The sequence below is a fragment of the Drosophila novamexicana genome, unplaced genomic scaffold, assembly GCF_003285875.2.
Source record: "Drosophila novamexicana strain 15010-1031.04,08,12 unplaced genomic scaffold, DnovRS2.1 tig00000986-arrow-arrow-pilon, whole genome shotgun sequence".
Taxonomy (NCBI): domain Eukaryota; kingdom Metazoa; phylum Arthropoda; class Insecta; order Diptera; family Drosophilidae; genus Drosophila; species Drosophila novamexicana.
The window spans coordinates 2,031,349-2,053,017 of record NW_020824835.1 but is presented as its reverse complement, the minus strand read 5'-3'; the positions used below and the strand labels follow the sequence as shown (position 1 = coordinate 2,053,017).

The following is a 21,669-nucleotide window of genomic DNA, read 5'->3' as shown; positions in this document are numbered from 1 at the left end:
AGGATTAATAGGAATACGAATACTCGAAAAGAAGAAAAAGTATGGAATATTTTGAAAATCAAATTATATGAGAATTAATTTACGGATTAATTGGAGAATAAGTGAGAACTAATTTGAGCAACGATTGGAAAATCATCTGCATGATCTATTAAAGGAACTACTGGAGTGTACTTTAAAAGATATACAAGAAAAGATCAGTAGAGGATAATAGAGGGGATTAATTGGAGGATGATTGGGATGATCAATAAAAGTCTCTGAGGCCGACGTACCTCGAGCAGTCGACCATTAAGATCGCAACGTCGCAGACCCGAGTATAGAAACGTCTGACCCCAACGTGGTTCGCAGGTGGTGCCGACGGTTTTGGTTCGTCTTTTTGATTTTTGGCTGCGATCGGGCAGAAGGAACACCTGTAAGCATTTGGGTCATTAGCATTTAAGAATTTCCATCCGCTTCACCTGCAGCTCACTCACCTTTGCATAGGGATTGCGCCCGGCGCCGCTCTGACGCAGCGACAGACCCGTAGCGCATACCAGCGTCACGATCAACTGCAACGTATTCTGATCGTAGCCCAGCTTTAGCTGCAGCCGCCCCTCGACGGGTATGGGCTGTGTGGTTACGCCCATGCCATAATGCGGCACATGCGAGTGGTTGTGCGGGTGGGAATATGAATGCGGATGCGCGTGAGCGTGCGATGGCGGTGATGCCGCTGCCGGATAGCAATGATGGTGGTGGCCTGCCGTCGTTGTGCTGTGCTGGCCGCCCGAGGCGGCGGCGGCGGCGGCGGCGGCGACGGCGGCTTGTAGGGTGGCGCTGCTGGTGCTGCTGCTGCCACTGCCGCTGCTGCTGTGGCTGTGACTGTGACTGGCCTCCAGACGCTGTGCCTGCTGCGCGGAGCTGCCAGTGCTAGCGCCACGGTGCCGCAGTCCGTTGGCCGAACCACTTATCAGCAGATCCGGTGAGCCGGGCGATGTGATCAGAACGCTCGGTTTCTCGCGATGTAGTTCGAGCGCCTCAATGCCGGGTGCTGCAGAATATAATATAGAAGAATATATATAAAGTACATAGATTAAACAACACGCTAAATTGCATTTGATTTGATTTGGTATTCTGCTGCTGTTTTGTTTGCTGTGTGGCTTAGACATACACCGTACGCTGGTCGAATATATGGAGATCTGGGTAAATGAAGTGGCTAGGATGAAGAGTCGCATGGCCTGATCAACAGGCCTGGACTAGATAACAAGGATATCGTTCTTTCTACTATATATCAACTCTTGCACTGATACATACACACACACACTCACACACGCACACACACATACACCCTGCCCACCGTCATTGTATCAATGTACCTTTACGCTGTATGTAACGCCCGCCGCTGCTGACGACCGCACTGCCAGCCATGCTACTAGCCAGACCGCTGTGCGGAAAGTTGGCCGAGGAGCGACGCGTGATGCTGCTGCCAGAGCCGGAGCAGGCGCTGCTGGGGCTGACGTTGCTGCTGCCGCCGCTGTCGACGCTGCTGGCGCCAGTGGGCAGCAGCAATGGCCGGCAGACAACCAATTCCACTTGTGCATCCAGTCGACTGTCGTCGATGATATCATAGACCTCATCCGCACTCCTATTGTGCAGGCTGCGCCTGTTCCATTCGATGATCTCGTCGCCTGCAGCGTTCAAATGATCGTTCAATGAATTCGTGTTGTTGTGAATGAATCGAGGACATAAGCGAAGTGTGTGAAGACACAGAGACAGGCACAGAAAGAGACAGAGAAAAAGAGAGAGACAGAGAAAGAGAGAGATGATGAAAGAGATGTGCGAATGTAAATGTTGCCGTGATTCGAATCTTTACCTGGTCGTATGCAGCCTTCGAGATCGGCCACCGAACCCCGTTTCACCTTCTCCACAATGGCGCCGCATGGGCCTCCAATGCCGATGGGCTGACCGCCGTTCACCTTTAAGCCTAATATATCTTCCCCATCATAGTATTTACGTAATATCATGTGACCAATCATGCGAGTATTATCCGCGGATGTGTGCCAATTCACCGGATTCTATAGATACACGACAGTATGTACACGCAGTGCGGATGGTGTTGGATGGTTGGAATGATGGGCGGATCAAACGGGTGTCGGGGTGAGATCGTGGATGTTATTTTTGCATAGATTTTGAAATTTTTGTTTTGTTTGTTTTGATTTTTGATTTTGGTGTAGCGTGATGTCGATGTTCGTATGCAGGAAGTAGAATGGTTTATAGTTTTAGATTTACACCACACAAAAGTCTTATAGATAGATTAGATCTAAAAACTTACAGTTAGGCAATAAACAAAAATGATTAACAACAATTGAAAACAATATTTGAAACACATTTTGTACATTTGGTTTTTACATTCAGTTCAGTTTTTCTTACGAACTAGAAACATTTGCTACGGTAGGCTGTTTGGATATTGTATTAAAGTTAGATAGTATATAGAATAGTTATCATTCACATTTCGAGTTGCGTTAAGTTTGGCGTAATATACCTACTTTGAGAACACACACCTAGTTTCGATTAGAGCATTAATGTTATTTCAAAATCTTTGCGAACTCAAAAATGCTTAAAAATGTGTTAGGGTGATGTGTGAATACAACTTTTAAAGATCATGCGATAAAAGGCGTGCTAAATATTATATGGCAGGTATGGGTATTGGCTACTTGAATAAATTAGGTCAGTAGTTGTGGGAGTGATCTGGAATTGGAACTGGAACCGGAACTAAGAGCGTGCTTGTCGGGTGCTTGGCTTAATACCACGGTCCTCATGCAAAAGCCAGTTACAACAGTAAGCAAACAGTTATTGGAAAATTAAGAGTTGTTATATGTTTAAGCATGCGATTGTATGTATAGTTGTTGGTACTGTAAATGGCTGAAATTCTTGGCTTAATAGATATTCGACTTGGGAGAGAGATCTGGCCTACAAGGTATGCAAACTAAAGAGGGGGGTTAAGAGACTGCTAGCGCTATACAGGGAAAAATGTGAAAGGCTCTTGTTATTGATTAGACGATCGAGTTGAAACCATGACAAGAACAACAAACAGAGTTTAAGAGAGACAGAGAGAGATAGAGAGAGAGAGAGACAGAGAGACAGAGTAAGAAAGAGAGCGAGAGAGGATGTAGGAGAGAGATAAATATATATAAAAGAGACTGATTGGCTGCGGAGTTTTTAGTATCATATACAGTTTGACAGACAGACAGCGATTCCTGGGGACCACATAAAACACACTCAGACTCTACACAGACAATGCAACGTGTGGAAGCCCTGTTTCAGGCTGGGATTGGGTTGTCTTTTTGGGCGCTTTGTTTGCCTGCGCCTGGTGCTGCTGGCGTGTACCTTGGGGCCTTCGCCGCGGTTCGAATCCTCGCTGCTAGTGAATGTGCTGCTCGTATCAATGCCCGAGTCTTTGGTGGCCGAGTCCTGGCTACCCTGACGCTCGGCATCCCAGCGCGACCAGTCGCCGTCCAGTGGCTGGGCCAGCTTTGCGCTTGTCAGCAGCGTGGCCGCGCCCACATCCACGGCCGTAGAGGGCAGTATAGTGGTCACCGGTGGCAGTGTGCCCGTACCGCCAGTGGCTGTGCCGGTGCCAGCCGGCCCCAGAAGTGACTCATCGTCGTGCGCATCGAAGCGCACAGTTTTCTTTATTCTGCGCTCGGTGAAACGGCGCGAGTCCTGCGCCGCTGATGATGAGGATGTGCTGCCAGCCGGCTCATCCCAGTAGGCGGCTTCTGTGGAGCTGAGGGAGCTGCTGCCGCCGCCACCGCCAGCGCTAAGCAGGCCGCGCTCCCGGCTCAGGTTGCCCCTGGCGCCGTCAGCTGTGGCCGACATGGCGCCACGTTCATAGGGAGTGCCCGTGCCTGCGCCCGCGCCGATTACAATCTGCGGCTTGCTGTGGCTCTGCGGATAGTAGCTGCTGCTGGTGCTGCTGCTGCTGCTGCCTTGGTAGCCGTTGGCCGCAGACAAGGGCGGAGCACGACGGAAGGCGCCACCACCGACACCGATACCGATACCAACACCGACACCAGAAGCAGCACCAGGTCCGACAACAGCTCCGCCAGCTCCAGGCGCTCGCTCGTGATTGCTGCGATTGAGCGAGTTGCGCTGCTGCACGTCCAGGCGCGCTGTCCTCGTCAGCGGATACTGTTCCAGTCGCTCGCGATGCTGCAGCTGCAGCTCGTAACGATCTCGCTGATCCGCCGATGCGTACAGTCGCTGATTCGTGTGTCCCAGCAGCCGAGAGTCACTCGAACTGTACGAGCCGCCGACTGTGAGTAGATCGCGCTCGTTGAGGCTGCGCTGCTGGCGCCAGGGATCCGTGCGCACCTGTAGACGCCCGCCTGTAGATGTAGGATGTACTAGTAATGGTTGGCATATACTCTTTGGCTATGTGGGTGGGTGGTCTATTGGGGTGTTAGTACTTAATCGGGGAGGTTAAGACTCTAATTTGTATTTCTGGTTTCTCAATTGCTCGATTTTCTTTAACTTTCTTGACGCATTCGCTGTGGCTGCTTGTCTGACATTAGCTTGTTGTCCTTTTAGCAAATTTTCGGCGCAATTTTAACAAGTGTATTGTTAAATATATACAAAATTTTGCATAATGGTGGTGTCGTTATTGTATGTAAAATATATATATATATATATCATTTAAATAAAATAATAAGGACTTTTGTATGTACGATTAGATGTGGGAACTATTTTCAGCATTAACCAGAACGAGAGCACGGGGGTCAACTTTTAAGATCGACATTATTCACTCCAAGTTTCAGCTTACAAACGGATCCTAACTGATCAGGGATACAGCGAACCCAACACTCAGGATCCCCGAACGTACGCATTACAGCTAATGCTGAGAATAGAACCCCAAAGAGAGTTGTAATGGTCTTGTATAAAAGGCGCTTAAGGTGTATTTATGTATAAGGGGTATATGTATTTAGTGATATCTATTTTAAGTAGACCTACGTTTGACAGAGCTGTAGTCGGTGCGAAGGTTACAAAGCATATGAAGATCATAAAGATCGGAAACTTGACAAACGGTTATACGACTTTAGGTCCTAGCATATAATTTATATTTATGTCTATATACGTGTAGTTTTAAAAGAGTTTTTTTTAAAGGTGCTGGGGTTTGTATGTATATACAGATTAGCATGCCAGAGAAGGCATGAATGGGGGATCATTGTGCCTGGGACTTGGATATATAGTTTTATATATCGAAATACTATAATACCATACTTATCTGTGTTGGCTAAAAGATGTTAAGACATTATATTGTTTAGAGCTCAGTACAATTCAGATTTTTGCATAGGTTGGGCCTTAGAACAACTACGGTTGGCTTGATCAGATGGAGTGAAAGGGAGCGGGAGCAGTGGCTATGTGTAAATCTAATCTGTTAAGTGAGCTTGTGAAGCGTGTTAGGAATTAAGCGTTCAGAGTATCATTGTGTTGTTGTTGTTGAAGTAAGGAGGAAACAGGAAACAGCGTTACGATATCCATGCAAATTCTTCACGTAGTTTGTTTTTTTTTTTTCATTTTTATGTTATTTTTTTTTTTAATATACATTTACAAGTAATTTAAAGAAAAGGAATTAAAACTGGAAAAAGAAACTCGAGAAGAATACAGAAAATTAAAATGTGTACACAGCGCAACGAGCGAAAGTGTGAAGGAGTGGGCTTTCCAAAAACGTGTGGAGTGAAGAGGGGATTTTTTTAAAGCAACAAAAGAAACGGTAGCAAAGTGCCATAGAAGAAGACGCCTCTATGCGCTTCTCACACTGAGCACTCCGCACTCACACACAAACTTTGAATAAAAATAATGCGGAACGAGGATAAAGACTAAAGAGTGTGGACTGTGGAAAGTGCTCAAAAATGAACAAAAGTTTGGATGAAGAAGGAAAGAGAGAGACAGAGACGACATTGATTGTAAAATGTACATTCCATTGTGTGGGTTTCACAAATCATAAGGAAATGATAAGGTAAAGTACACACGCAGTAAAAATTGTTTAAAATTTAAATTTTCATTTGATTTTTTCATTGTTGTTGTTTTTGTTTTTTGCTTACATTTGCATGAATCTGTAGATCGCCGGGCGAGAGATTTGTTTGGACACTTTGCACGACGCCAAAATTACCTGCTGTTGTTATTGTTGTAGTTGGTATTTTTGCAACATAATTAGGTTTCAATTTGCAAAATAGTTTGTGGCGGGTGGGCAAGTTTTTGAGTAATTGTTATAAACATTTTTTTTTTTTTTTGGTTTGAGTGGATTAACAAATAGAAAGAGAGAGTGGAGAAAATATATTTATATAATATAAACAATAATAGTGTGACATTGATATGGCATTAGGTTATTGTGATCGCTCTACTTAGGTTTAGCTAGACTCTAAAGTAACTTAACTAGCTTAAAACTTACGACTAATATTGGTTCAAGGGTTTCAATGCCTACATATATCTATAGTATATCTATATAGTATATAGTATATAGTATATAGAATATAGTAATAGTATATCTATAGTCGAGCGTGCACTTATGTATAAGCGCCTATTAATCAATTTAATACGTGTTTAATCAAGCGTTCTTACAGTTATTTTAACTTTTACTAGATCATAATTTGCTTTGTTATAAGCTGTGGGCAGAATGTAAATTGTTTGAAAAACGCACTGCGTCCATTTCTTAGGCTTGGCACAAACACACACACATACACAGCGCGCCTCAAAACTAGCTTCCAACAGCACAAACACACAAAAACACACACACAATCAATTGTGCTCCCATTGTGGGCCATACCCCTGGCATACTTTCTTCTGACTTTGGTCACGATATAAAACGTTTATTGTGCTCGTAACCACGACAAAATAACGCAGAAACAAAAAAAAATAACAGATATACGTATATATATATATATATATATATATATATATATATATATAAAAACATAAAAACAGCAATGAGAAACGACAACAACAACGACGGCGTTTTAGTGTAAACAAAAGAACTCACGAAAACAAAACAACTAAAGTAAATTACACTGTCATACCAATTTGTAAAGTTTTTTCCCTACTCCCTAAGTGTGACCAGAAAATCAAATAAAAAGGTGTTGGTGAAAGGCTTTACAATATTCTTTCTTTTTTCTTTGCGAACTAGGCTCTCAGTTTTAAATCTATCTTAATGAAACTTTGCAGAAGTCCCTCTTTCTGTTGCACACAGCACATACATATGTCACCAGCTGGATCGGACCACTATATCATATAGCTGCCATAGGAACGATCGGTCGAAAATTAAGTTTTTGTTTGACAAAACATTTTGTTTTTCAAGATATCTTGACCAAATTCGGCATTAACTATTTTCCCTGTGCTTCTTAGATACGGCCAAAGCACTATAAGCATTATGCAAAGGTTGGGTCTGCAAGGGTATTAGATCTTCGGCGTGCCGAAGATAGCCTTTCTTTTTCGTTTATTTTGAAAAGCAGAGCAGTCCCATCTAGTTATATTGCCAAACCATTATATTAGTTGCAATCTCCTCCTATTAATTAAAAAAAAAAAAGATTCCTTGATGTAGCACAGTGTTGTTTGAAAGTCAAATGCCGAAATTCACGCACAATTGCAGCAGGTGGAGAAAGCAGCAGAGAAACAGAGCGATAGCGACAGCAGAAGAGTGAACGAGACGGAGCGAGAGAAGTAGAGAGGTGGCGCCCAAGACGAACAGGAAAAGAAGGCGCAAAAGATGGCAAAAATCAATAAAGTGTACAAAAACACGGACGCTTGGCTGCCTTTGTTGTGTGTGTGTGTGTGTGCTTGTATGTGTATGTATGCCTAGCTTTGCACAATCATCGCATTGTGCGAAACGCACAACAAGCAAGTAAGAGTGCTCTAGTAGGGAGTGCCCGACTGCGGGATACCCTTAACTTACTTCTGCCAACACCGATTGCCAAAAGGCATACAAGCGAACTTGAAAAAAGAAGCAATAAAATGATCTGTTTATACTATTTTAGAAGCTAACTGTCAAATTTGCTGTGGTTTTAGTTCTTAAGACCTAAGATAATTTGCTAGAAAAGCAGGATTTAGACATATATTTTTATCGATTGCTTGGGAACGGGGCAAGTTATCGATTATCGAAAACACAACGTTCAAGTCTTTAGCTCTTATAGGTTCTAAGGTCATGGAGATGGTTAAATCGACTCTGCTATTGATGCCAAACAAGAATATATATACTTTAAGGGTCGGAGATGCTTTCTTCTGTCTGTTACCTACATTTACACAACACTAATATACCCTTGATATCCATTCTCAATCAGTTCAGGGTACAAAAAGATGCCGAAATCAAACAAACTTCGTCTTAGTTTGTTTTTGTTTGTTGGTGTGCTTCGAGTGTGTGTGGGTTTGTGTGCGTCTGTGTGTGTGTGTGTGTGGGGTGGTGTGTGTGCCACTCTTGCTTCCTGTTTTATATTCTTGTTCATAAATTGTAGCCAGTTGCCTGAGAGCGCGACAGCTGGGAGTGGGCGGATGGATTCGTTGGGCGGGCCGGCTGCGAGGTGTTTGGGCATCGCGGCTGGCAAAAGCACAGCAGGCGAGAACAGCTTGTGCTATTTTTAAACCAGCAGGCAACACGCACACAAATAAACACAGAACACAAACACACACACACACATACCTACGCACGTGCACAGACAGACGCAGGCGCATAAATAGCACGAACAACAACCAGAAACACGCACAAAATGCGTTGGTGTTGTTCGTGTTATCCCAGCGCCTGGCCAGCCCTCATGTTCGCATTAATGTCACTCATACGCACAGTTGCACATGCACAAACACACACACACACACACCCACCCACACACCCACACACACACAGACGCACCGTTTGCTGTTAGCGTGTCGGTCAACATTTTAATTAAATTCGTCTCGAATTCACGGCTGCATTGGTTCGCATATTTTAATAGGCTGGTCAACAGCACCCACACATCCACAGACCCACACATCCACACACACACACATACACCCCCTCCGCATGTGGTCTATATTTATTTACTTATTTACAGCTTTGCCACCATATGCGACATTTTTCGCGTTTTGACTGCCTTTTGTGGCTGTCATTTGGCCAGTTGCTTATTTGGTTATTGATTTCGCTTTATTCATGAATTAAACTTGGCTCCAACAAAAAAAAAAAAAAAAGAAATAGGTGGCAACCTTTTTTACGCTCTAATCGAAATGCAAATAAACACAAAAACACAAAGGACTTTTTTGATGGCAAATGACGTGTTGGATGGGGTTGAATTTTGCAGTTGCACAAGCGTTTTTTGATTTGACATTTGAGGCCACAGTTTTCAATATCATTGCAGAGGTTGATCGAATGTTAACGAGTATATAATTATTATTATGGTATATTATCTATTATCTAGTGCTCTACTGTAGGTCAGTTTGAGCTAGGTTATTTAAAACTAACACAATTTTATTTTTAATATTGCTATTCAAGCGGAAGCTAATTGCTGCGTAAAGCTAAAAAAAGAAAGGACAAACGGACGAGTGGAAGCGCGATGGTTTACCTTAAATTCCTGCTAACATTCAAGAGCAAGATTCAATCTAAGATCAATATTTAAAATTTGAATAGATATTTTTATAAAGGATTCTGCCCAATTGCCAATAAGCTGACGCATTTTTATATAATAATAAGCTGAGAAACTTGTTATATTCAGTCATATTAGATTTTAATGGGAGATTTTAAGCTTGATTATGACATGAAATTTATTGGCATTATATTGATAAGTAACGGTTTTATTTTTATATTAATTATAATATAAGGGATCGGAAGAAACTAAACGCAGGTTAAAGGACGCTTGGCTTTTAGATGTGCTCAATTGAAATTCAACACGAAATTTCCTGCCTGATTCAAAAAATATATATATTAACTATTTAAATTGAACAAACTAAAATTTAAAAGAATTTTGTTGAATGCCATTTATCATTAATAATTTATCCATGAAGTTACCCTTTAATTTGTAAACACCATTCAACTATAATAGTTTTAAGCTTTAAGTTCATTGATTTTGATTTTACATTGATAATTCCATTTAATGCAAAAATATCGAATAGAAAATCTGCAAATTATCGATCATCTGCATTGGTTTGAAAATTTCCGGTCATGCCGAAATGTTTTCTATTTGCCTATGATTTTTTACAGTGTATGTCTAAGTGTTTTTTATCAGCGGTTTTTTGCTGTCTGTTTGTTTGTGTGTTGTGTCTGTTTCTTTTTACTGCCAGATTTGACTATTTTTGGCACATGCCTGCAATTTATTGTTATTGTTGTTGTTGTTGTTGTTGATGTTGTTGTTGTTGTTGTTGTTGCTTGTGTGAGCTAATCTATTTGCGTTTTGCATTTAAATTTTGCAACTGCTGGCATTTTAAGTGTGGCATGTGTCTAAGCATATTTCTGTGGGTGTGTGGTGGGTGTAACAATTGTTGTAGTTGTTCTTGAATGCAAGCTGTGGCTTGTTGTTGTTGTTGTTGTTGTTGTGGCTTTTGTGGTTGTTGTTGTTGTTGTTGTAGCTGCACTTGCTGCAATGGCCACTCACCTTGTTGTTGTTGGTATGTATTAAGTAAAGTCTTCAATTATTTTTCTTTATAGGTGTTTAATATTTATTTCAATTTATTTCCTTCGATTGAAGCACACGATTTAAAGCATTTGACTTGATATTTTAGTGTATTATTATTATTTTGTTTATTGGCTTTCCACTTATATTTGCTTTGGCTGCGCCGCTTCGCCTAATTAGCAGCACAAATTGTGAAACATGCCCAAACATGGCCTAAGCCTACACACACATGCACACACATCAGACACACACACACACACACACACACGTGGCTGTACAGTAAACAAATCGTAAACTTTCTTCTATTTATTTTCACCCACGCGCTTCGGCGGCAAAGCAAAATGCCAAAATGCCAATAAAATAAAAAACATAATAAGAGGAATAAGAATAATAAGAATAATTTATTTTGCTGCCCACGCAAGAAAATGGCCTAGGCGGGCCAGCTGTAGGTGTGCGCGCGTGTGTGTGACTGTGTGTGTGTGTGTGTGTGTGTGTGTGTGTGTGTGTGTGTGTGTGTGTGACTGTGTGTGTGTGTGTGTTTGCGTGTGTGTGCGGGTGGCCCTATGCAAAAGCGTCCAATGGGCGCCGCGATTTGCGCAGTTTTAGGCTAGCCAAAATTTGATTTATGCCTTGATTTGATTTAATTTTGTTTGCATTTTCGTGGCTGGCGCCCGCACAAAATATGTTTGGCAGGCATTTTCATGTTTTCATCATTTTCATTTTAAATTGGCGATTTCTCTTGCTTTGGCACTTTACTATATACTTTACGCGAAATTATTTCACAGTTTCTCATTAATTAATTTATTTTTATTGCATTTTCTGTTCTTTTCTCTGTAATTTGCTGAAAACTTGTACCTTTCCGTGGAATCTAAGATGACATTTTGTAAATTGTGACACGTTTAACCTTCACAAGGCTAGTTTTGAATTATTTAATACTCAATGTCTGCAATTACGATTTGACCGTGGTCTTTGCGCTGCAATTGTTTTCTCTCTGCTATTTATTTATTTACTTTTCTTTGGTTTACATTGCCTTCAAGGTTGTTTTTTACAGTTTTTTGTTTAGCAGCACAACCTCTTGGGCTTAAGCTTGAGGCGCTCGCTGAGTTTCACTCTCGATTTCGCACAATGTTTTCCGCGTGTCACGAAATTCGCCTCGGTTGTGCGATAATTTACACTATTTAATTTGTTGGGTTTTTTATTTTGGGTTTTGCGACACGTGCGAGCGTGCGACGTGGCCCGCAGCGGCTGTTTACTCGCGTTTAAAGTTCATCGAAAACTAATTTCGTTTCGATTTCAAAAAAAACCTCAATGGAATTTTGCTTTACGTTTTCGCTTTCCTTCGGCGCCTACCCTTAGCTTGTTGTTGTTGTTGTAGTAGTCACAGTTGTCTTCGTTGTTGTTGTTATTGTTGTTTTTGGTGCTGGGAGCCTACGAAATTTCCAATAACAATGTTACAAGTTCGCCATGTTGTTGTTGCTGTAGCAGCACTTTCCCATGGCGCTTCCAATGCACAACTAAAAATAAAGTTAAGCGTGGCCACAGTGACTGCGACGTCAACTGCGAGGCGACAGCGACGTTGACTGCGATAACATTGACAGCTGCTGCCGTACGCTGGGGTCAGGCGGGGTTAGGGGCTGCTACTGCCACTGCTACTGTTACTGCTATTGCTACTGCTACTGCTACTGCCACTGCCACTGACACCGTTGTTGGGGCATTGTGTTTGTGTTTTTTTGCGTGCTGTTTCCACCACCAATGCGAATGGCAAAGTCAGCGTATTTGCCTTTGCTTTCCAGAGCGGGCCCCGGCCCCACCCTCAACCCGTAGTCCAAGAAGCGAAGGCGCGCGCGTGTTGGATGCTTGACTAACTGTTCAGTCTAACTGTATTGCAATTGCATTAGTTCTAGTGCTTGTTGCTGTTGTTGTTGTTTTTGTTATTATTGTGTTGTTGTTGTTGTTGCTGTTGTTGTTGTTTACGAACTCGTAGTAAAAAGCATGACGCTGCATGATATGAAAGAAATACAGTGAATGAAATGACGTCGCTCCAATAAAGCGAGCAGGAGGTTTAAGGTTTGGAGTAAAGTGCAGCGCCATCCACTGACAGCTCGACGCCGAGAACTTTGGGTAATGTGATCTATGCGAGGGCGTGAGAGTGGATGACGTCAGTGAAATAACCTTTAATTTATGCAAGAGACAGAGCGCGAACGCGATAAGGTTAAGAATGCTTCGCAATGTAAACAACTGTATTTTAAAAATATTTCTTATATGAAGGAACTTAAAGATATTGCAATTTAGGTCTTCAAATATATATACAAATATAAGTTAAATACTTAAATATTCACAAACTGAATTATTTATATAGGGTAGTTTACTGTGTTTACTATAATCATTAAAAGTGATAAGACGCAAATATACCGATTGGTCTTTCTGTAGATTACTTATAAAACGAAATATAGTTTAAATTTCCCAGAAGTCTTCAGTATGCATTTGTTATATGCATAAATATGTATAAATTAATATTCATATAATTTTTAAGTGTGGCCAAACTTCTTATATCGCAAATGAGAAAAATGAAGACTTAAATTTGTTTAAATATGGAACTAGATCTTGTATTGGAAGATACTCAAATGCCAAGGAGCTAGTTCTTTGATCTATACGAGAATCTCATTAAATAAAGCACTCAAATGCCAAATCATGAAACTAGTTCGTGTATTTGCTAAATTAAAACCAATCAAACATAAGCATTCAAATGCCAAGGCATGGAACTAGTTGATTTTATAAACATTTCACCGGATGTGCGCAACCCCTTGACACAGTCAATGTAACTCCCAACACTTAATACCCTGGCCACTGCTAACCATGAGCCGGAAGGTCGTTGTTTCGCTAACTCATAAAGGGAAATACAATTTATTGTTTAAATCAAATAAATTTGACACTAGGCGCGCTTCGCAATATCATCAGCTGCTGCTGCCATGCAATAGCAAGCGAGTATGGCGAGAGGGAAAAGGGGGGGGGGGGGGGGGTATGGTAAAAGGGGGTGTGAGGAGGCGGTGGCATGCCAATGCAGCGCATGCGTCTGGCATGCCGTTTGTGTTTGTGTGGGAATTTTCCAATTTGTGGCTGGGAATATTCCAACGCATGACGCCTGGGGACGGCTTGCGTGTGAGACTATTGTGAACAGCACCGTGGTGAGCTGCGACTGGCTGTGGTGACTTTGGCTGGCGCGTGGCGCGTGGCTCAGTGGTGGTGAATGTTCACAGAATACGTCAGTGCAGCTGCACCGGGCGCACGCTAAATCAGCTGCAACAATCTCAGCGCGGCGAGAGGGCAGGGTTATAGTAAGGGGGCCTGTTTTCCCAGAGGTGCTGGTACCCTATCAGTAGTTGAGGTAGCATTGCAGTTGCGAGAGTTTTGGCCAACTTTGTGCCTGCTCATCGACATTGCTGGGGGTAGACCGAAAACTTTGCGCCTAATTTTATGCCACAGTTTCTTGCAGCAAGGCGCAGAAAACTTGGCTGACAGGCAACAACAACAACAACAACAACAACAACAACAACAACGACTCTCACTCAGTTTTTGCGGGGCCAAAGTTGAAATCAATAATTATTATATGCTAGTTTGATGTCGAGCTAGTGGGCGCTGCTGCTGCTGGTCGGGGCGTGGCAAATGCAACATGCTTGCCAGAAACTTTGCACGCTAATGTGCAGCAATAAAAAATAAAGTACAATTTTAAATCACCAGTCGCCATGTTGCATGCGCCTGCTTCTCGCAGTAGACCCAACACAAACAATACGAATTTTTGGGCGGACTTCGGGCACGGGGCGCGGCGCGCGGCGCACGGTGCATGGGGCTGCTTATTGAGGCTTGCAGCCAAGTGCCAACAAGAAACTTTCTAATTAGGATAATAAATTTGCCGGCAACGCACTTGACAGTGTCGCCGGCGACATCGCTCAGCAAAACATGAGCCATGAGCAGCAGGAAACAGTGCTCTTAACCCCCCCCTTCAGACTGCTACAAAGTACCCCTCCCCTCAACCCCACTAACTACCTTCACTGCAGTCAACTGCAACTAGCCAACAACTTTTAGATATCTTTGTGGTTGCCTTTGCTGCTCGGAAAATGTGTTTTCGGGTCAGCTGTGCCCTAGTCCCTCCCCCTTCCGACCCCCGCCCAGCCCATCAGCAGACATGCTGCTGCATATAATTTATGCTGATTGCATTTAACGGGCAGCGGTGCAAAAGAATAAAAACGGAGGAAAATGCCCCGCCTAAAAGTATGCAGGGTGCAAAAGTGGGCACTTGTCGCGGTCCTTTTGCCAGCTGCTGCCCGCCGCTGCTACCTCTTCGCCCCTCCTCCCCCTTCACTACCCAAACGGTCAACAAATTATTTTTATTTTATTTCGTTTATGTTGCCATTGCTCCTGCCACGGCTGCGGTTGCGGCTGTTGTTGTTGAGAGTCAAGTGGCCCCAAGATAAGCACCTCCAAATGTTTTCCCAGCAAAGAGAATGTGTGTATGGCCCTTGTGTGCCTGTCTGTGTGTGTGTGCGGCTTTTGGTTTCTATTTTTGCAATGCGGTGCATGCAACTTGCATTTTCCTTTGTGGCATTTGAAAACTTTCCAGTTTGCAGTTTGGGCCAACAATTTTCACAGTGAAAAATAATGTGCAAATTTAAGACTTCCGCCGTTCCGTTGCAGCGTCGCGAACCGGGTCAACAGAATGTGGCCATGTTGCCACACAATGTGGCAGCCAAACAAAACTTAAAGCGAACTTACTTTAGGTTTAACTAACTATAGTATACAACTTTACAGATAGCTTAAATCTTGGCTTAAACTAAGTTGAGCTACGTTAGGATTAAAAGAGCCATTTAATTATTAAATACATACAAAAAGGGGGAACAAATAAAACATTGAAATGGTGTGAGAATAGCTGATTAAAAGTGTTGGAAAATATTGCTTCAAGAAAACACATTTATTAATTTCGTTAGTGGAAAAGCCAATAGGGCTAAAGGAAAAGACAACGCACCAATGAGAGAGCTGCAGTGTGTTACTTTTTGAAAGGATTATCTATATAAAAATATATATTTTAAAAATATATATTTTTTTTGTGGCAAAAATTATCATATTCTTAGCGAGCGAGTCAAAAGAGAGTTTGAGAAAGAGAGAGAGAGAGAGAGAGAGAGATACATAGAGACAGTAACAACTAAGAGTTTTTATCAAAACAGAAAATGTTTTTTTTTTTATATACGCCTAGGCTGGATACTTAGAACGGTTAAAGGAGAGCAATACATAGAGAGCGAGACAGAGAGAGAGAGAGAGAGGAACAGAGATAGAGAGAGAGCGAGCGAGCGCTAACGCGATCAACAGTTACAGTTAAAGAAAGACAGTCAGAGCGATAGAGATAGCAAGGAAGACATACAGGAGTGCAAATTGGAGAAAACGCAACAACTCACCGTCATAATCGCTGCCAGCATTCGGCGTGTGCCCCTGCACCTGCGCCTCTGCGGCCATCAAATGATTCTGGAACTCCTCCTCGGAGCTGCTGAACGAGCGCTGCTGCTGCGATGCGTACTGTGCCCCAGCCAGGGCTCTGCGCTGTTGCTGCTGATGCTGCTGCTGTTGCTGCTGGTTGTAGGAGGTGGCGTCCATGGCATGGCCACCGCTGATCGTCAGATTACGGGTCAGTGGTGGCGGCTTCTGGTAGCCACCGCCCAGCTGCGATGGCTGCTGATGGATTTGGGCGTGCGTCGCGATCCCCTGATACGACTGCTGCTGCTGTTGTTGTTGTTGCTGCTGCTGCTGTTGCTGTTGTTGCTGCTGTGGGTGTTGCTGCCGTGCATTATACTGAGGATGCTGCTGCGGTTGCGAGCGCTGCTGCTGCTGTGGCATGTGATGTTGCTGTTGCTGCTGCTGCTGCTGTTGCTGTTGCTGCTGCTGCTGCTGCTGTTGTTGTTGCTGATGTTGCTGATGTGCCTGCTGTTGCTGCAGCTGGCTGGGATGCGCCAGATGTGGATGTTGTCGCATAAGGCCGTCCAGTTCGCCCTGCAGCAATTGAGAAATTCATAATTAAAACCAATGTTTGTCAAGTTAAAATAATAATATTAGCTAGTTCTCCAAACTTTCAAATTATTTCAAGGCCTTATCCAGTTTGTACAATTCTAGCCCACTTAATCGATTTAATACGAATTTGGTTCTTTTTACGTACCAGCAGACAGATAAACATTTTAATTATTTTGCTTTTACGGCAATAAATAACCAGAAATTACAATCACCAAATATTTGATTTATCTAATAAAATTTATTTATGTTCGCTTGTCGCCTTTAATTTCAAAATTTTAATTTTTATTTATTTTCATTTAGTAAAACCTTTTACTATTTCTTAGAAACCCTACAACATTTTTCGAAGAAATAAATCAAATGTTGAAATCGTATTTTAATAAGAAAAATTAGCATTCCTAGAACTAAAGAGTTCTATAGAAGAGTTCCACAACATTCGTATTGTCTGTTTATTCCCTTTATTCGATAAAGTAAATAAAAGCAAAAGTGCTCTAGTCGACTAGGAGATACTCTGAAACAAAAGCCCTTGCATATTATTGCATACAAGAACTTATCTTGACTTATCTTATAAACTTATTTGTATACGAGTCTCTCATACTAATTAAGGTAAGTCTAGTTTTTATGGTTTTAACTTTTTCTGCGTACAATATCCATATAAATATATTTATAAAAAGTAATCCAGTCTCTAGTATCGACGTTCAATTTGTAACTAGTTTTTTTTTGGACAAGAGTTGGTTAACTGCTTCGACTTCACAGGAGCAAGACCCTTCTAGGAAATGAAAGCTCACCTGATAGTAACGCGGATCATCTTCGGGATAGGCACCCGATCTCTGTGGATGCTGCTGGCCGTAGCCCTGCTGCTGCTGCTGCATTTGGTATTGCTGCGCCTGCTGCGGAGTCATGGGCTGCATGCGTTGGCGCTGTTGCTGCTGGCCGGGACTCATCGGGTCCATGCCGCTGTCCGAGACGGAGAGGCGACGATTCGTGGGCTGCTCCTGCTGCGAGTATTGACGCCGCAACATGCTGCCGGCCCGCTGCATGGGCAGGTTTTCTTTCTCGGCAGCGCTGCGTGTGCGCTCCAGCTTGGGCCGCTTGTCTGTTGTGTCGTGCGGATCCACAATGGCCTGCTGCGAGATGTCCTGCAGATAGAAAAAAAGAAAGTTAGTTGCAAAGCTCGTTCGGTTGACTGGGTTTACAATTGCCCCACTTACGCTGCTGCCATCTGGCTCGATGCGCCTGATGAAACCATCTTGTTGCACCGCTGTCTTGTTGATCCACTGGCCAGTCTTGGAGAGCAGCTCCTGCTTCTTGCGACATAGAATGCACACCCAGATCACCTGCAGGAGGAGAACAAGTTCGAACTCAGTCACTTTGCTGTGAGTGTCAACGACAAGAACTTAATCAAGGAATAAAACATTCGCAACGGCATTCAAATTGAGGGTGCGGCATGGAACAGCTGCCTGAGGAGGACGTTGGGAATCTTGACTTCTCTTCTACTTCAACAAGCTGTGGGAATTGTGGAGCACCTTCAGCTTCCACCTCATTACGTATATTGAGCGCGGCCGTGGCGAGTACTTTGCGGGCTTCTGCAGCTTCTACTTGTGTTGTCCCCAGTGGCATTGGAGCTGGTTGCTCATTGGGCATATAGAGGAAGACGATGATGACGGTGGTGACTATGATGATTATAATCATGTGGAGCATGGGGATGAGAACGATGAGGTGGAAGAGAGACAGCAACATTTCTTCCATTTGGTTCATATGTCGCTCATATTTCGTGCCTCCCATTTCAATGACAGTTGATATTGTCAGTAAGCCAAATTGAAATTCTATTTCGCGTTCTTTTCCATGCCGAAAATTGTTAAAATTTTTTTCCCTTCTCATTTTGTGCTCATCGTGCTTTTACCTAAACCAGTGTATGTCCGTGTGTGTATGTGTGTGTGTGTGTGTGTGTAGAATATAGAAACATGTGTCTCTATGTATGTGTGACTCGGTGACATCTTGGCAAAGCTTCAACAAAACGTTTGGCAACGTGGCCAGCAAATGATAAGCCCAGGCAAGAGCCAACCCGTCACGGCTCACTGGGCAAAATAAAAATTGAAAAACGTGTAATTGAAATGCAATGCATTGTGAAATGGTGTGCCAAATGCTGTAAGGGCACCAAAAACCCCCAAAAAGGGTTGCACATAAGAACTGCAAGAGACGTCAACGGCAATTTAATTCTGCGAAATTTAAATACGCTGCGAGCCATACACATATAATTCTCGACCAGGTTCTTGAAAGCCAGTTAGCGGGAGTCGTAGTCTTTCCTGAAAGACTATTGACTAACTTAAAACATGCCTTCAATTGGTGTTGCCAGATCTTTGAAACTATTATATATATTATTGCAATATAGCCAAGTGAAGCGATACTGATCTGATTAAATATGAAACTTGCAATATAAGATACGATTATTAATTTAAAAAATTGGATAGTTATTGAGCACTAACAGAATTTGCCAGAAACACCAAGTTGATTGAACCAGATATCATATCATATTTTTAAGCCCTTCCACTTTTATTATGAAATGTGTTAAGCATAAATAGACCCCTCTGCGGTCCCAAAAAGATATATATATTTATGATCAATATCAGAGTCCATATAGCCCTGCCCGTGTATCTGGTTCTATGCAAACTAGTCTCAGTTTTTATAAATCATTATTTAGCTCTTGTCTGTCTGTCTGGTTCTGGGATCTGTTATTTGAATACCCAGTTTAAAACACGTCTTAACCTTTCTTTCCCTAACAGGGATTACAATTGCTTAGGTAAGAATCGACAGACACGGAAGTATAATAAACTATAGAGTTTTTAGAAAGTGCCTTCCTTTATTGCTGGAAACTTGAAGACTTAGCATTTGATATCCTTGTAAAGTAGGCATTATAATTTGTACATGAAATGTGTAAAAGCATAGGACACATCTCCGACCCCAAAGAGTATATTTATTCTAGATCAGCATCAATAGCCGAGTCGATATATCACTGTTGACTATCTGTTGCTCTGTTGCTTAAAGTCTTTCAAGATAAGCCACCATATCACTATATCATATTGCTATCCGGTCTGATTAGTCGAATTTAAGTTCCTGTTCGAAACTCACTTTAGTTTTTGAATATATCTTTAACAAATTTGAATAGCATCTTACATAAGCCCAGCAATTACAGGGTTTTCTATGCCCCTTACATTACTGCAGTGCTGTTTCAAATCGGAATAAGTACCATATGCGTTCTATTGGAACAATCTGATATAAAACATGTCTATAAGGGTGTTAAATCATTGGTGTGGCTTATTTAATTTATTTTTAGCTAAAAGCACGTCTATTTTCTCGTTAAGGAGGTATACAAAGATATCCCTCGACTCCAGGTATCGACTGTTGAGGAGCTAATATTTTTATTTTTGTCGATTTATTGGGTTTGTGTTTATAAAAAGTACTTTCGAGTGGGCTGTCGATTTCTAAAGAGCAATTATTTTATTTCGAAGCTTGCTTACTTATCCATTAAAGGCTAATCTTTCAGCTACTTTTAAATGTTATATTGGACACAAAACTGCTCTTAAAGTATCCTTAAGTTGTTTGTGCTTGATGTACTTTGGCATAGATGATGGGAAAACTATTTTGTGCTTGAATTTCAGTAACCTTGTGCGCTATTTTGTTGCTGTTGTTGTCTTGCAATGTCAAAAATCAAGCGTCGAATTGACCCTGCCCCAAGCCGACATATATTGGCTAGCAAATGCTAAACGCCCAATAAATATTGGCTGGGTTTTATAGTCGAGCGTTGGCGATATTCCCGATGGCCATTATTTATGCGTGGTGCACGCAGCGTTTGGCCAATTGGCAGCTAGTGCTGGCCAACGGGGCGTATGAGCGATGGGCCGCCTGAATGAGCAGCAGCAGTAGCAGTAGCAGCAGCCGCTGAAGGCAAGCGAGGACGCGGCCAGTATAACTGGCGACAGAGTGTCATCCAATTTATCAATGGCTGGAAAATAAGCAGGACTCGTTGCCATTTTGCTGGCTTCACGCGTCGCCGAGTGACAGCCGCGTCTAATGGCACTTGAAAATTGCCAACTGGAAAATGTGTCAGGCTGTCAGGCTGTCAGGCGGCTGCCAGGCTGTCAGCTGAGATGCACACACACTCGCATAAATACACACGAAGTCCCCCCCTTGGCTTACCTTGTTGCTGCGCAGCGTCACTTTGCCACCGCAGCGGGCACAGCAGCGTATGTTGCAGTAGTGGCAAATGTGGCCAACGCCATCGGCAAACTTGGTCTTAAGGCATATGTGACAGGTGGCATCCAGTTCGACGCCGGCCTTCTTTTGCTGCTCGGAGCGCTGCCGGATTTGCATCTCCAGTGTGACAACTTCGTCCTGTTTTCGGCTGTGTGGAAGTGCATTGGCATTCGGTTGAGTTAGTTTTCGGTTTTGCACTTGCATACCTCGGCTTAACGGGGACGAGGGGCCTTATGTTACTGTTATCAGCTACTCACCGCATTATCTCGTTCTGTTTCTCCTCCTCCTGCTTTTGCCGCATGAGCACATTCTCAATTTGCATGCGCTCGTGCGGCGTCAGATGCGACAAATCTGGCATCTCATCCATGGCTAAAGAGCGCTCAGCTGAAACTGCAATTGGAACTGATTGTGGAACTGTTTCTGGAATGTAGTTGTTGTGGGCCGCGGCTTATGTTTCGTTGGTTTTTCACATAAAAACTAATTATGGTTGCATTGATTAGTTAATAAATCGCTTGTAAACGCGTATATAATTAAATATTATTCTTTTATATCATTTATATTGGTTTTGTTGGGAATTTTTAAAGCTTCTCTTTTTATATTTAAATAATTTTTGGTTTTGAATGCATTTAGGCAATATATTTATAAATATTATATTTAATTTGTTATAATTATTTTTATTTAAATTTATTTGGATTATTAAACCATTCTGATAGAAAATCACAGAGCAAATTTCTAAATTTAACTTTTTACTATTTGTTTTTGAGTT

The 21,669-nt window shown here is 42.5% G+C and overlaps 1 protein-coding gene across 14 annotated transcripts in view; it reads right to left on the bottom strand.

Moving 5' to 3' along the window:
* The window catches only part of LOC115765792 (regulating synaptic membrane exocytosis protein 1), a 38,926-nt gene extending 17,532 nt beyond the window's left edge, over positions 1-21,394 (bottom strand). For 8 of the 14 annotated variants that reach the window (XM_030709487.1, XM_030709486.1, XM_030709488.1 and 5 more), the window contains exons 1-6: positions 21,161-21,394; positions 20,847-21,051; positions 17,861-17,986; positions 17,438-17,788; positions 16,046-16,634; positions 3,361-4,361 (exon numbers count right to left, since the gene is read on the bottom strand). In XM_030709487.1, coding sequence (XP_030565347.1) covers positions 3,361-4,361; positions 16,046-16,634; positions 17,438-17,788; positions 17,861-17,986; positions 20,847-21,051; positions 21,161-21,270 — 2,382 coding nt within the window. In that variant the 5' untranslated portion in view covers positions 21,271-21,394. Of the gene's footprint in view, positions 1-269; positions 408-470; positions 1,025-1,349; positions 1,662-1,846; positions 2,049-3,360; positions 4,362-6,077; positions 6,146-16,045; positions 16,635-17,437; positions 17,789-17,860; positions 17,987-20,846; positions 21,052-21,160 lie in introns of all 14 variants that reach the window. The other 6 variants (XM_030709493.1, XM_030709492.1, XM_030709495.1 and 3 more) reach the window with 2 other exon arrangements.
* Positions 21,395-21,669: the final 275 nt, after the last annotated feature.